The sequence below is a fragment of the Meles meles genome, chromosome 18, assembly GCF_922984935.1.
Source record: "Meles meles chromosome 18, mMelMel3.1 paternal haplotype, whole genome shotgun sequence".
NCBI lineage: Eukaryota > Metazoa > Chordata > Mammalia > Carnivora > Mustelidae > Meles > Meles meles.
This window is the reverse complement of record NC_060083.1, coordinates 39,705,932-39,718,683: the sequence shown is the minus strand read 5'-3', so window position 1 is coordinate 39,718,683 and position 12,752 is coordinate 39,705,932. Positions and strand designations below refer to the sequence as shown.

The window sequence follows — 12,752 nt, the reverse complement described above, 5'->3', positions numbered from 1 at the left end:
TCACAACAGAACCAAGAAGGTACAGTCAGTGGGTCTTCCCTGCGTCCCTTCCACCCTCCGCGTCGCCTCTCTGCCGCCACCGTAACATACCGAGAGCCTCGGGGTGACCGTGGGTGCTCCGTGGCCCCCAAGGTGTGTTCAGCAAATGGTGTGGAATCCAGGAGCTCCGTCCAAAGCTTGGTGTTGCGATGCTAGTCAGGGGAAGTGCTATGGTGGGTCTTAGGAGGGAGAGCAGTTTCCAGTTCGGAGAATTTTACAAAAGGAATGTTCCAGAAGGTAGCATTCAGAGCTGCCTCATTCCTGTTCCTGAACGGGTGACGTGGTATTCTAGTTCTTGGTGTCTTGGACTGGGTTGTCCCCCTCCAGGAATGGGATTTTCTTAGTCTCTTTGTGCCCACTTTAGCACGGGGGCAAAGGGATCACATAGAATAAATAACACAGAATCTTTGGCCCCTGGCGAATGTCACGTAAGCCGGACAACTCTCTGTGAGTGTAAAATGGAGGTGATTCATGACTTACATGCTCTCTGCTGCGTGCGGGAACCTGGCAAAACCCTATTTAGAGATCACGCCTGTTCTCCTCGGCTGGGGAGCGCAGGTCTGATGTGGGAAGGCGGATGGGGGAACCACCCTGGTGCACGCACCACCCCTGCGTGCTTGGTCTCCATCACGTGTTTGTATCCTTGAAATCATGAGTTAGCTTGATACTGAGTCAGATCTCTGGTTCATTTGAGTCTGATTAGCTCCGTATGATACTTCACTTAAAAAGTAGTCCAGGGGTGCAACTGGGTGGCTCAGTTGGTTAAGAGACTGCCTGGGGCTCAGGTCATAATCCCGGAGTCCCAGAATCGAGTCCCGCATGGGGCTCCCTGCTCAGTGGTGAGTCTGCTTCTCCCTCTGACCATCCCCTCCTCATGCTCACTCTCTCAAATAAATTAATAAAATATTTTTTTTAAAAGAGTAGTACACGGATAATGATCTTTTATTTATATATTTGGGAGAAAGAGAGCAAGCTAGCATACACAGGTCAAGGGTGGGGTAAAGGGGGAGGGAGAAGCAGGCTCCCCGCTGAGCAGAGAGCCCGATGCGGGGCTCGATCCCAGGACCCTGAGACCATGACCCAAGCCAAAGGCAGACACTTAACCTACTGAGCCCCCCAGGCACCCCAGATAATGCTCCTTTAAAAAAAGTCCACTTGAATCGACCCCCTCAACTCTCCTTGCTCCCCTACCTTATATGATAGGGTCCCTTGCCAACCCAATCTGCCCTTGGGAGTTTGGTATAGATTACCCCACACTGTTTTATACAGCTACACACACGGACAAACACACATAATCACATACATATGTGAGTGTAGCTATAGCCACATAAACATAAACTCTTGGGGTTTTGTGTGTATTGTTAAATTTCATGTAAATTCCAGTGTAGTTGACACACAGTGTTCTATTAGTTTCAGGCGTACAATACAGCGGTTCGGCAACTCCCTGCTTCATCCCCTTCTCCTGTTTCACCCATCTGTGCTTATGGTTTTAATGTAATTGACACCATAAGAACAAATCACTCTAGAATTTGCTTTTTTCTTTCAATTTGGGGTTTTTGTTTGTTTGTTTTAGAGAGTTCTTGAGCAAGGGAAGGAGGCAGAAGGAGAAGGGGCAGAAGGGAGGGAGAGAGGGAATCTTAAGCAGGCTCCTCTAAGAGCTTGGAGCCAGACACGGGGCTCGAACTCATGACACTGAGATCATGACCTGAGACAATACCAGGTGTTGAATGCTTTATTGACTGAGCCACCTAGGAGTCCCTCGTTAAGTACATTTTTAAGAGCTGTCTATATGTCTAGTACTTACCTTTTATTTATTTATTTTTTAAGATTTTATTTATTTAGGGGCACCTGGGTGGCTCAGTGTGTTGGGCCTCTGCCTTTGACTTGGGTCATGATCTCAGGGTCCTGGGGTGGCGATGGGTTCTGTGCTCAGCGGGGGGCCTGCTTCCACCTCTCTCTCTGCCTGCCTCTCTGCCTGCTTGTGGTCTTTGTCAAATAAATAAATTTTTAAAAAAGATTTTATTTATTTATTTGATATATATGGAGAGATCACAAGTAGGCAGAGAGGCAGGCCGGGGTGAGGGGTGGGTGGGGAAGCCGACTCCCTGCCAAGCAGAGCACCGGACGCGGGGCTCGATCCCAGGACCCCGAGATCATGACCTGAGCCAGAGGCAGAGGCTTTAACCCACTGAGCCACCCAGGCACCCTAGTTCTTTCCTTTTAATTGCTATACAGCTATGAATATGAATACACTGAATTTTATTAAGCCGTTCTATTGAATGATACTCAAATTTGGGGGAAATTTTCATTATTACATTTACATAATTTATAATAATTATCTTACATTATATTTACATTCTTTCCTTATTTCCTTCAGATGTGTATAAGGATGTTCATTTCAAACAGTGCTGAAATGAACCTCCTTATACATGTTGTTTACAAAGGCAGGTGTTTTTCCCCCTTAACTAGCATCTGAATCCCTCATTCACGAGAGGCGCTTATTTCTACTTTTAATAAATACAGGCAAATAGCATTCAAAAGTGTCTACATTAATTCACATTCTCATGACGAGTGGGTATCTTAGATACCCACTACCTAACCAATACTCCTTATCATTACATTCTGAAACATTAATGAAAAAAGTATTTCCTTGGTTTTTTTTTTTTTTAAGATTTTATTTTATTTTAAGCAGTCTCTACACCCATCATGGGGCTTGAACCTACAATCAGGAGTCGCCAGCCAGGCACCTCCACTTCACTGTTTTTATTTTTTAATTTATTTGTATTTGTATTTTTTAATTATTTTAAAATTTTGTTTATTTATTTATTTATTGTCAAAGAGCTAGAGAGAGAGAGCATACAAGCAGGAGGAGCCGCAGGCAGTGGGAGAAGCAGGCTCCCCACTGAGCCAGGAGCCTGATGCAGAACTCGATCCCAGGACTCTGGGATCATGACCTGAGCCGAAGGCAGACGCTTAACCGACTGAGCCACCCAGCTGTCCCCAGTTCATTGTCTTTAAACTTGCATTTCCCAGGTTAATTCTGAAGCTGAGCTTGTTTCATTTATGCATTCGCCATTTGTATTCCTTCTGTTAATTGCCTATTTACATCATTTCCCATTTTTAAATTTCATCTCTTTTGTATTCCCATAAATATTCACTACGGTAGTCTAATCATTCTTCCAGGGGATCTAAATGATACCTTTGGCTACACTGGATCCCTGAGGGCTGCATTTCAACCTCATTACCTTAATCGCCAAAGAATCAATCTCACTGGCTCATGATGTGCTTGCCCTTGACTGAGGTGGTTATAACCACAAAACCATATGAAAATCATCACCGTGTTTGCTCTGAAAATACTGAGGCAACAAATCACATTTCTTGTGATGTATTTTCTTTTTGAGTTCAGCACCAGGAAAAGTTTTATTTGCCTCTGAAGTTGTTTGCTTTGTCCTGTTGATAAGACTGGAATATTGACCGCCCATGGCTTTGCACCCTGACTACCAGGAAGTTCACCTGTGACCCTGGCATTCGTCTGCTGCAGCTGGGTTCGCCCAGATGGTCTTGTTACTTTGTCCTCCTCCCCCCCCCCCCCCCCCCCGCTGGTTGTGTTTTTAATTTTGTGTGTGCTTTGTTGTAAAGGGCCTGGACTCTTGTGGAATTCAAGGTTGGAGGGAATTCAAGGGTGAATAAAGGAAGGAAGGAATGGAGGGGTGAACGGGGCAGTCTACTTTCAATTTCTCCCCATTGGCAGCACAGAGCTCCGGGTACAGGTACCACTTTCAGAACTAACCAGGGAGGCGCTTGAGAGCAGCTGCTGACAGTTCTGGTTCTGTTTCCTGCAGAGAAGGGTTGCCCCATCCGCCGCCGCTGCTGGCTCAGCCCAACCTCCCCTTTGGGTACCCGGTCCATGGGGTAGAGGTGATGCCCCTGCATACAGTTCCCATCCCAGGTAGGTAGCTCTCCACGTGGAGAGGAGCCGGACAACTTTCTTAACTCTTCTTAAGCAAAATGGGGGAGTGGAAAGGAACAGTCATTCATTGAGTACCTGCTGTGTACTCAGCACAATGCGGGAAGCTTGACATGACTTCACTTAGTGGTTAGTCTCAAAAGTTTCCACCATTGGGGATCTCCCTTAGCTGCTATGACGTTCCTGGGGATCCGGAATAACACAGAAGAGGACAGAAATCTGTGTGTGTACCTCAAGGAATCTTAGGACATGATTGGCTTTTTGGTGTCCTCCAGCATCATGAGATCAGGCAAAGATGAGCCCATCTCCTGGGAGAGCATATTGAAAAGAATATTTAATGTTGGTTAAAACTCCCCTCCACAAGGGATTTCTACACACTTCTCTAGTTCAGCACCACATTCCTGGGAGGTAGATGTTATTTTGCCAATTTCACAGATGACGTAAGTTATCTAAGGCCCCATAGGGAGGCTCTCTTTGAAGTAGAACTTGAATTAAATCATATTATGAGCACAGAGATAGATTCTAAAGTACATAGATTTGGATGAATTGCCAGTAGTTTTGAATAGTCATTTAAAAAGTAATTCGCCATTTTTTTAAAGATTTTATTTATTTATTTGACAGAGAGAGATCACAAGTAGGCAGAGAGGCAGGCAGAGAGAGAGGAGGAAGCAGGCACCCTGCGGAGCAGAGAGCGCGATGTGGGGCTCGATCCCAGGACCCTGAGATCATGACCTGAGCCGAAGGCAGCGGCTTAATCCACTGAGCCACCCAGGCGCCCCAATTCACCATTTTAGATGAGTCCTTTATTTTATTGCAAAATATGCATAACATAAAATTTACTAATCATTTTTAAGCACACAGTTTTGTGGCATTATCTTCTCAGTGTTCTGCAACTGTGACCATCTCCATCTCCAGAAATTTTTTATCTTCCCCAACTGAAACTCTGTACCCATTTAGCTCCTCCTTCCTTCCCCCCTCCTGCCTGTGGCAACCACCGTTCTGTAGAATGTCTTGTCTCTGACTATTCTAGGAACCTCATATAAAGATGTTTCATTACTTATCCTTTGCTGCCTTCCCTTCCGTAACAGAGATATCTGGAAGGGGCGGGATTAATTCACAGTACCCGTCCCGTGCTAAGAATGGGCATCGGAGGCTTTAGATCCACTGGAATTTGAGAAGGACCATGGGACTCCACCCCACAGGACCCCAGGGAGCAGGGAGTGGTCAGCAAACACTGTGCACAGGAGATGAGCTTGGAAGGGATTCTGGAAGGATGTAAGGGAGTCATCAGGAAAGTAGTGAGTATCAGGGAGCCCTTGGCATTCTCTCAAATAGTGTTTTTATCCTTTTCTCCTATGTCCTCCAGGTCTCCAGTTTGAAGGACCAGAGGCCCCCATCTATGAGGCAAGTCCCCTTCCCAGCCTCCTTTTGCATTTGGCATCCCTGCCCACGCCCCATCCCCAGTGGTGGCCGGTCTCAGAGTTTGACAGAGTGCTCATCCAGATTCAATATCTGCCATGAGTCCACAGTGGGGAGAAGGGGTAGGGATGCCTCCAGAAGGCATGATTTTTCTGGCCGTGTGAGTGGCCGGAGCTCCAAGGAGGACTTCCAGAAACCCAGGTCAGTGCAGAGGCTGCTGCTTTTGCTGCAAGAAGAAGCTGCCGCCACAGCCCTGGCTCGGGTGCCTGTTGCTTCCCTCGGGTTTAGCACCAGCCAGCAACATAGAGGCTCTCTGTCCTGCCTTTCATTCCCACTTAATGTAGCTCCAAATCCAGCAAATCCAGCAAACCGCAACCAGAACCCTAATCTAAAAAGGAGTTTGGGAAATGTAGTTTTAGTTTTCCTACTCTGCACACCAGAGGTTGGAGTGGGTGATGAGTCTGTACCTGAATTATTTTATATGCATCATGATATACGTAACCGCCGTTCTCCCTAACTAGAATATAAACCTCTTGAAGGTGGGGAGTTGGTTTTATTCACTACTCTTTTCCCAGGGACTATAATTTGCATCTCAGAAAACACCTGTTGGCCAACTGAAGTGTTTTCAGCAGGTGTGGGGGAACCCACTGTACTTTTCATAAAAATACCCGGCTGCCCAGAGGACGAGAGGGCAGGAGAGGAGATGGGCTTTCGGGAGTAGCAGTGGGATGGAGAGAGGGGACCAGTTCTAGCTACATGTTGACGGTAGAGGCAGCGGGACTCACGCAGAGCAGGAATGACCTCCATTAGGGACCGCAACAGTTGAATGGATGAAGGTACCATTCACGAGGCAGGGGGAACCAGGAAGAGGGTGGCAAACAGGTGTATAGAGAAAAATCAGTGGTTCGGTTGTGAAGATTGTAGGTGCCCGTGGCACTCCTAGCAGAGCAACCGGCCAGGCAGTTGGATCTTAAGAGGAGAGCTGGAGACACACATTTAAGTCATTAGCATATGCATGGTATTTCCAGCCGCCACCTCTAGCGAGAAGGTGTTGAATAGGAAGAGAAAAAGGGCCCAAAACCAAACCCGGAAAAACTGCATTGGGAGGTTAGACAGAGGCGGAGGAGGAAGTCGGAAATCAAAAGGAGCAGCCAGCAGGAGTAAGGAGAAATCTAGAAGAATGGGATCCTGTAAGCCAAGCCCTAAGAGACCAGTGGCCTTTGAACACACGAGTCCCCAGGACTTGGTTGTCCTTTTCTGGGGACAGAGCAGCAAACGGCTTTGGCGCCAGACCCCAGCTCCCAGGGACACTAGGGGATGCCTCCTCTCTGCCCCCTGCTGGCCATCCTGGACGTGTGCCTTCCCTCACATTTAGTGTTTTTCTGCCTCACCGGCCTTAGGTCACCCTGACCGCTTCTCTGGGGACACTGAACACCCTCGCTGACATCCCAGACAGTGTGGTACAGGGCAGAGGCCAGAAGCGGCTGACCATTTCGACCAGTGACCGGAAGCTTTTGAATTTCATCCTCCAGCACATGACTTATACCAGCACGGTATACCAGCACCGCAAGGTGGATGTGGGTGAGAGCCTGTCCTAAGCAAAATGCTTAGGGAGTGGGAAAACACCACTGGGCCTGCTCAAAGTCTTCCTCCTCCAGGAAGCCTGCCAGCATTTAGGATTCTTCACTTACTCTTGTTTCCAACTGTAGACATCCAGCTTCTCAATTACTGTCCCCAACATCACTCCCATGCTGCCACGGACCCTATAGCGTGACTTGAAGAAAATGCATTTCCCTGTGAGGGCAGATTCTTTGGGCTCTGCACCTGGAAACCAGCTGGCTCTGTTCCCCATTATCCGTAGCTCTCAGAGCTGAAGACTTCAACTGTAAGAGAGGAGGGACCCAGTCTGTGCATCAGTATCTCGTCCTGGGCATTAACAGAAAAAGAGGGATGTGGGGGAATTAAAGTCATTCTTTTCTCTTTTGACTAGCTACCCAGGATGCATTCCCAGGACACCAGTAGAAAAATGAAACACAGGATAGATTATGCCTGACCATGAACTAAAGAGAGCACCCTCTCTACGTACAGATTCCCAAACATCTCCCTTCACCAAATGACCCTGTGAGATAAAACAGGGCGGGTGGTGGTATCCTGGTTTTGTAGCTGGAGAAGGAGAGTGAGTGATTCATTTACCCAAGCCATTTCGAATTTGTGTGGAGTCCCTGCGCAGGGGCCATGCTGATCTCTGTATCTTTCCAGTTTGAGTATTTGTGCTGCCAAAGCAAGCACTGATTTACCCAAGTAGTTCAGATAATAAATGGCAAAGTCAAACTTATTCCAGGCCCTCTGATCTGAAGCCTACTCTACCCCACCAGACTCTCACAGTGGAAGAAACGCGAGTTAAGGAGCATTCCGCAGGAGGCTGCCTCCTGTCTGGCTGCCTCAGTCAAGAGTCAGCGGGCGACTCTTGTTCTCAGGGTTGTGAGTTCAAATCCCATGTTGGGCATGGAGATTATTTAATTAAAAAACAAAACAAAACAACAAAAAAAAAGCATTCAGCCAGTTACCCCAGGGACACACAACAAGTCAGGAGCCTGAATGCTGTCAACTCAGTGGGGTCTCATTCCAGGCAGGACATTTTCTTTACTGAGCCTTCACTCCCTGCTGCCGATCGTCTCCCTTGGGGCAGTGTGGAGAGTGACCTAGACTCCTGCTGCCTTCCTTGACCTTATTTCTCCCTCCAGTGAGTCTGGAGTCCGAGTCCTTGGTGGTCAAGTTTCCAGTGACCATCCGCTATCCTGTCATCCCCAAGTTATACGACCCCGGACCAGGTAAGGCCCTGGCTTCTGGGGTGTGCAGGGTGGGGTCTTGTCGAGCTAGTTGGTGAAACTCAGAAGAGATCAGCTCTTGAGGCCAAGGAGGAGAGTTGATGAAAATAACCGTTCTGAGGTGATTCCTGACAAATGAGAAAAAAAATTCTAATATTCTCATATTGCTTAATTGTATTTAACTTATTATGTGGTTGTGCTTATTCTGGAAAAAACCCAATAATTATAACATCTTAATAAGTAATAGTAATAAGCACAGAGCAGTATTGGACCATGGCTAGATAATATCGTTGGAGTCAAATCGGAAATCCAGAGACAGATACGTTGGAGTTGTCCCCTGTGAGAAAGGTAACTTTCCAAATTAAAGGGTGCAGAGATGGATGATCCAAGAAGTCACATGGGACAACTGTGTTGATAAAGGAAGATAAAAAGATGAATCTTATAGCTCACACCAAGACAAATTCCAAACTGATCAACTATCTCATTTTTTTTTTTTAAAGATTTTACTTATTTATTTGACAGAGAGAGATCACAAGTAGGCAGAGAGAGAGGGGGAAGCAGGCTCCCCCCTGAGCAGAGAGCCTGATGTGGGGCTCGATCCCAGGACCCTGGGATCATGACCTGAGCCAAAGGCAGAGGCTTTAACCCACTGAGCCACCCAGGTGCCCCAATTATCTCATATTTTTAAGTGCTAGGAAAAAAAAACCAACACCCATGCAGGTTTTTTTTTTTTTTTAAGATTTTATTTATTTATTTATTTGTCAGAGAGAGAGAGAGACAGGACACAAGCAGGCAGAGTGGCAGGCAGAGGCAGAGAAGCAGGCTCCCTGCCGAGCAAGGAGCCCGATGTGGGACTTCATCCCAGGACCCTGGGATCATGACCTGAGCGGAAGGCAGCGGCTTAACCGATTGAGTCACCCAGGTGTCCCAAACATGTGCAATTTTAAAAAAAAAAAATCTCAGAGTATAAGACCTTTCTAAATATGACATAAAGCACAAAGACCAGGGGGCACCTGGGTGGCTTAGTTTTTAAGTGTCTGCCTTCGGCTCAGGTCATGATCCCAGGGTCCTGGGCAGGGTCCTGGGATTGAGCCCCACATCAGGCTCCCTGCTTAGCCAGAAGCCTACTTCTTTCTTTCCCACCCCCCTGCTGGTCTTCCCTCTCTCGCTGTCTCTCTCTGTCAGATAAATAAATAAAATCTTAAAAAAAAAAAACAAAACCCAAAAACACAAAGACCAGAAAGAGAAGACTACACACATAAAATACATAAAAATTTTAAATGCTGTTCGGGCAGAAACCCAGCAAAAGCAAAAGCAAATGACAAAGAACAAATTGGGGAAAAAATATCTTCAACACACATTAAAGTCAAAGGTGTACTTTTCCTTGAAAGCGCCTGCGAATCCATGAGAACAGTTAACAGGCTTGTGTGCCTGGCTGGCTCGGTCAGTAGCGCTTGCACCTTGTGATCTGGGGATTGGGAGTTCAAGCCCCACCTTGGGTGTAGAGAGTACTTAAATAAGTAAATGTTTTTAAAGATTTTATTTATTTATTTATCAGGGAGAGAGAGCAGGAGCAGGGGGAGCAGCAGGCAGAGGGCGAAGCAGGCTCCCCACTGAGCAAGGAGCCCAATGTGGGACTTGATCCCAGGGATCGTGACCTGAGCCAAAGGCAGATGCTTAACTGACTGAGCCACCCAGGCGTCCCAAATAAGTAAATGTGTTTGTTTTTGTTTAAACCACCTTAACAAAACAAAACAAAAAGCCAAACACCTAGTAAGCCAATGGAAAAATGCACAGTTGGCAACGGATGAAATTCAACGGTACTTTTCGCTGTTGGAATATATGCTCAGTCTCATACTAAAAAAAGTACAAATGAAAAATACATTCATTAACAGAAAGCATTGGATAAGGTGTGGGGGGGGGGCAGGCATTCTGATGTCTATTCGAGGTTCTTTACTGCAGCATTGTTTGCAAGGACGAAAAACCTTAGAAGTGGGATGCACCGATCAGATCAACTGCGGTCCACCCATATAATGAAATTCCGTGCAGAGGCATTCAGAAAGAGGGAGGAGAAAACACGGGGGAAGGCTTTTTTTTAATACTGATACAAAATGAGAGAGGCAAGAGGAAGCTATTGTTTCTGTAAAAAGAAAGAGGGGGAAGAATATATATATGCCATTGCTTGAACATACTTATTTCAAATCATTTTCAAAGTTCTCTGTTATTTTCTGTCTGTCTGGAGTGGGTACATCTGTATACGGGAGATTCATTGGCTGTCGTTCATGCTAATTTCCTTTAAGTGCTCTGTAATTTTTGTGGGTGAGCTCATCGTGAAGCTCATCCTTTCCCCCTTCTCTCTCCTGGCTCCTTCCCATCTCACAGCTTTAGCCTTGGCTCTGATCCCTGTCTCCCCAGCCTTCTGGTCTACTTTCTGATACTGGAGGCTCGGGGTTCCTGTCTCACGGTGACATCGGAGTTATGAAAGAGCCCGTTGCTGGGCCTGAGGATGGCTTGGCGCAGGTCGTGGCTGTGAAGTGGTGTCATTTCTGTTTGCACCTGGAGGTGCGTGCAGGGGTGATGGCTGTTCTGGGTGGGGTTCCTTGCCTGGCAGGTAGTGGTGAGGGGTGGAGGGTGTGCCGCCTAGCTCTAGTCCGTGACTTCTAGCAAAAAGCCTGGCTCTGGACCCACGCATCCCGTGAGATATCTTAATTCCATTACCCTTCAGAATCAGCCTCCTCTGTTACTTCTGATCCCAGAATGCAGGAGGTCCCAGCTCTGCTCACTGATTTTTAGTTTTATTCCTTGGAAGTAATGTGTATTTTTGTGCATCGTTCTATCTTTGTATTTTTATTGTTGCTGTATATTTGGAAAAAATAGGGACTCTCAAACAGAAAGCTACACCACCAACTTAGCCAGAAGCCCCCCATTCTTGACCACATCCTCTAGTAATTCATGCTCCTGCTTCTCTCTTTACTATAACAAAAGAACCCAACTTGGCATGGGGCCCAAGAAAAGGGAGGACACGATTCACTTGGCATGCCCTTGAGCACAATTTACTTGACTCTTCCCACCGGTCATTTTTCCCTCATGCCCTCAGCCCCCGGGGGGAGCCAGTGTAATGGTACAACAGGTATTAAAAAGAGGATTCTGGAAGGACTTCTGACTTCTGTCATTCTGAGAAGGAGCTCTGCCGTGGGGTTCTGGAGCACTCGCCCACAAGCCGCTGGTAGGGTTGTGGCTTTCAGCCAGCATGGACTCCAACAGAGCCCGCCCCACCCAGACATCCCACGGCCTCGGTCAGCGGGCGTGCCTCCACGTTTGGTGACTAAACCCCAGAAACACACCACAGCTCCAGCTGATTCATATGAAGGCTTTTCTGCAGAAAAGCTGTTCCTTTTCCAAATTTTTGTATTGATCACATGCCTTGAGCTGGACTATCTGGTCCAGACCTTCCACTCTCCCAGTAGACCTACTTCCTCTGATGTCTTCCTGAGCCGGGAGACCAAGTGTGCTTCTCTCTGGGAGCACAGCTGATGACGGAGGGTGGGGGGCAGGTCTCAAGTCCTTTAAATCTTTTCTCCCCTCCCCCGGCCCTGATCTTGAACCCCTTGATGGGCAGAGCTCTGTGCATCTCGATTCCTAGTATTAACACGACAGCAAGATCCAAATGGTTTTGGTAAGACAAAGCATTCACACCAATGGGAGGAGATGGCATAGTCAAGCCAACAGAACCAGGGAAAGAAATTCTAGAAGACACATACAATTTCAACAAGCTGGCTGTGGGTTTGGTTTTTTTTTTAAGATTTTATTTATTTATTTGACAGATAGAGATTACAAGTAGGCAGAGGCAGGCAGAGAGAGGGAGGAAGAAGCAGGCTCCCTGCTGAGCAGAGCCCGATGCGGGGCTTGATCCCAGGACCCTGGGATCATGACCTGAGCCGAAGGCAGAGGCTTTAACCTACTGAGCCACCCAGGCACCCCCAAGCTGGCTGTGTTTTAAATACATTTATTTTCTGTTCCGACTAACGAACTCTTACTAAGTGCTGTGTACGAGAGGCACGAGGGCGTGGCATAAAGAAATCACCAGATTTCTCAAGTCAAGTCAGTGAGACTTCCCAAAAGGCAGAGCTCTGACACCCCATCCTTTCTCATCCAGAGAGGAAGCTCAGAGACCTGGTGACCGTTGCCACCAAAACCTTCCTCCGTCCCCACAAGCTCATGACCATGCTCCGGAGCCTTCGTGAGTACTACCCAGACTTGACAGTGATCGTGGCCGATGACAGCAAGGAGCCCCTGAAGATTAATGACAAACATGTGGAGTATTACCCCATGCCCTTCGGGAAGGTACGTCCCGCCCACATGGGGAGGTGTCTGGGTCTCAGGAAAGAGGGCCCCGGAGTCAGGTTCCACCCCGATAGGGATGCTTGAGTGGCTTTCCCAGGATGGCATGATGCCGGAGCAGAGGGGATGGGACTTTCCTCTGCGTCCCTTCGCTGACT

At 47.4% G+C, this 12,752-nt stretch overlaps 1 protein-coding gene and 1 non-coding gene across 3 annotated transcripts in view; one reads left to right on the top strand and one right to left on the bottom strand.

The window, feature by feature from the left end:
* The window catches only part of B4GALNT2 (beta-1,4-N-acetyl-galactosaminyltransferase 2), a 37,214-nt gene that overhangs the window by 20,123 nt on the left and 4,339 nt on the right, over positions 1 to 12,752 (top strand). For both annotated transcript variants that reach the window (XM_045984846.1, XM_045984845.1), the window contains 5 exons: positions 3,882 to 3,988; positions 5,373 to 5,410; positions 6,826 to 7,006; positions 8,170 to 8,256; positions 12,410 to 12,597. In XM_045984846.1, the coding sequence (XP_045840802.1) occupies positions 3,882 to 3,988; positions 5,373 to 5,410; positions 6,826 to 7,006; positions 8,170 to 8,256; positions 12,410 to 12,597 (601 nt within the window). The remainder of the gene's footprint in view (positions 1 to 3,881; positions 3,989 to 5,372; positions 5,411 to 6,825; positions 7,007 to 8,169; positions 8,257 to 12,409; positions 12,598 to 12,752) is intronic.
* On the bottom strand, positions 7,611 to 7,714 carry LOC123930342. The gene has a single exon (XR_006816058.1). It is a non-coding gene; the product is annotated as a U6 spliceosomal RNA (small nuclear RNA).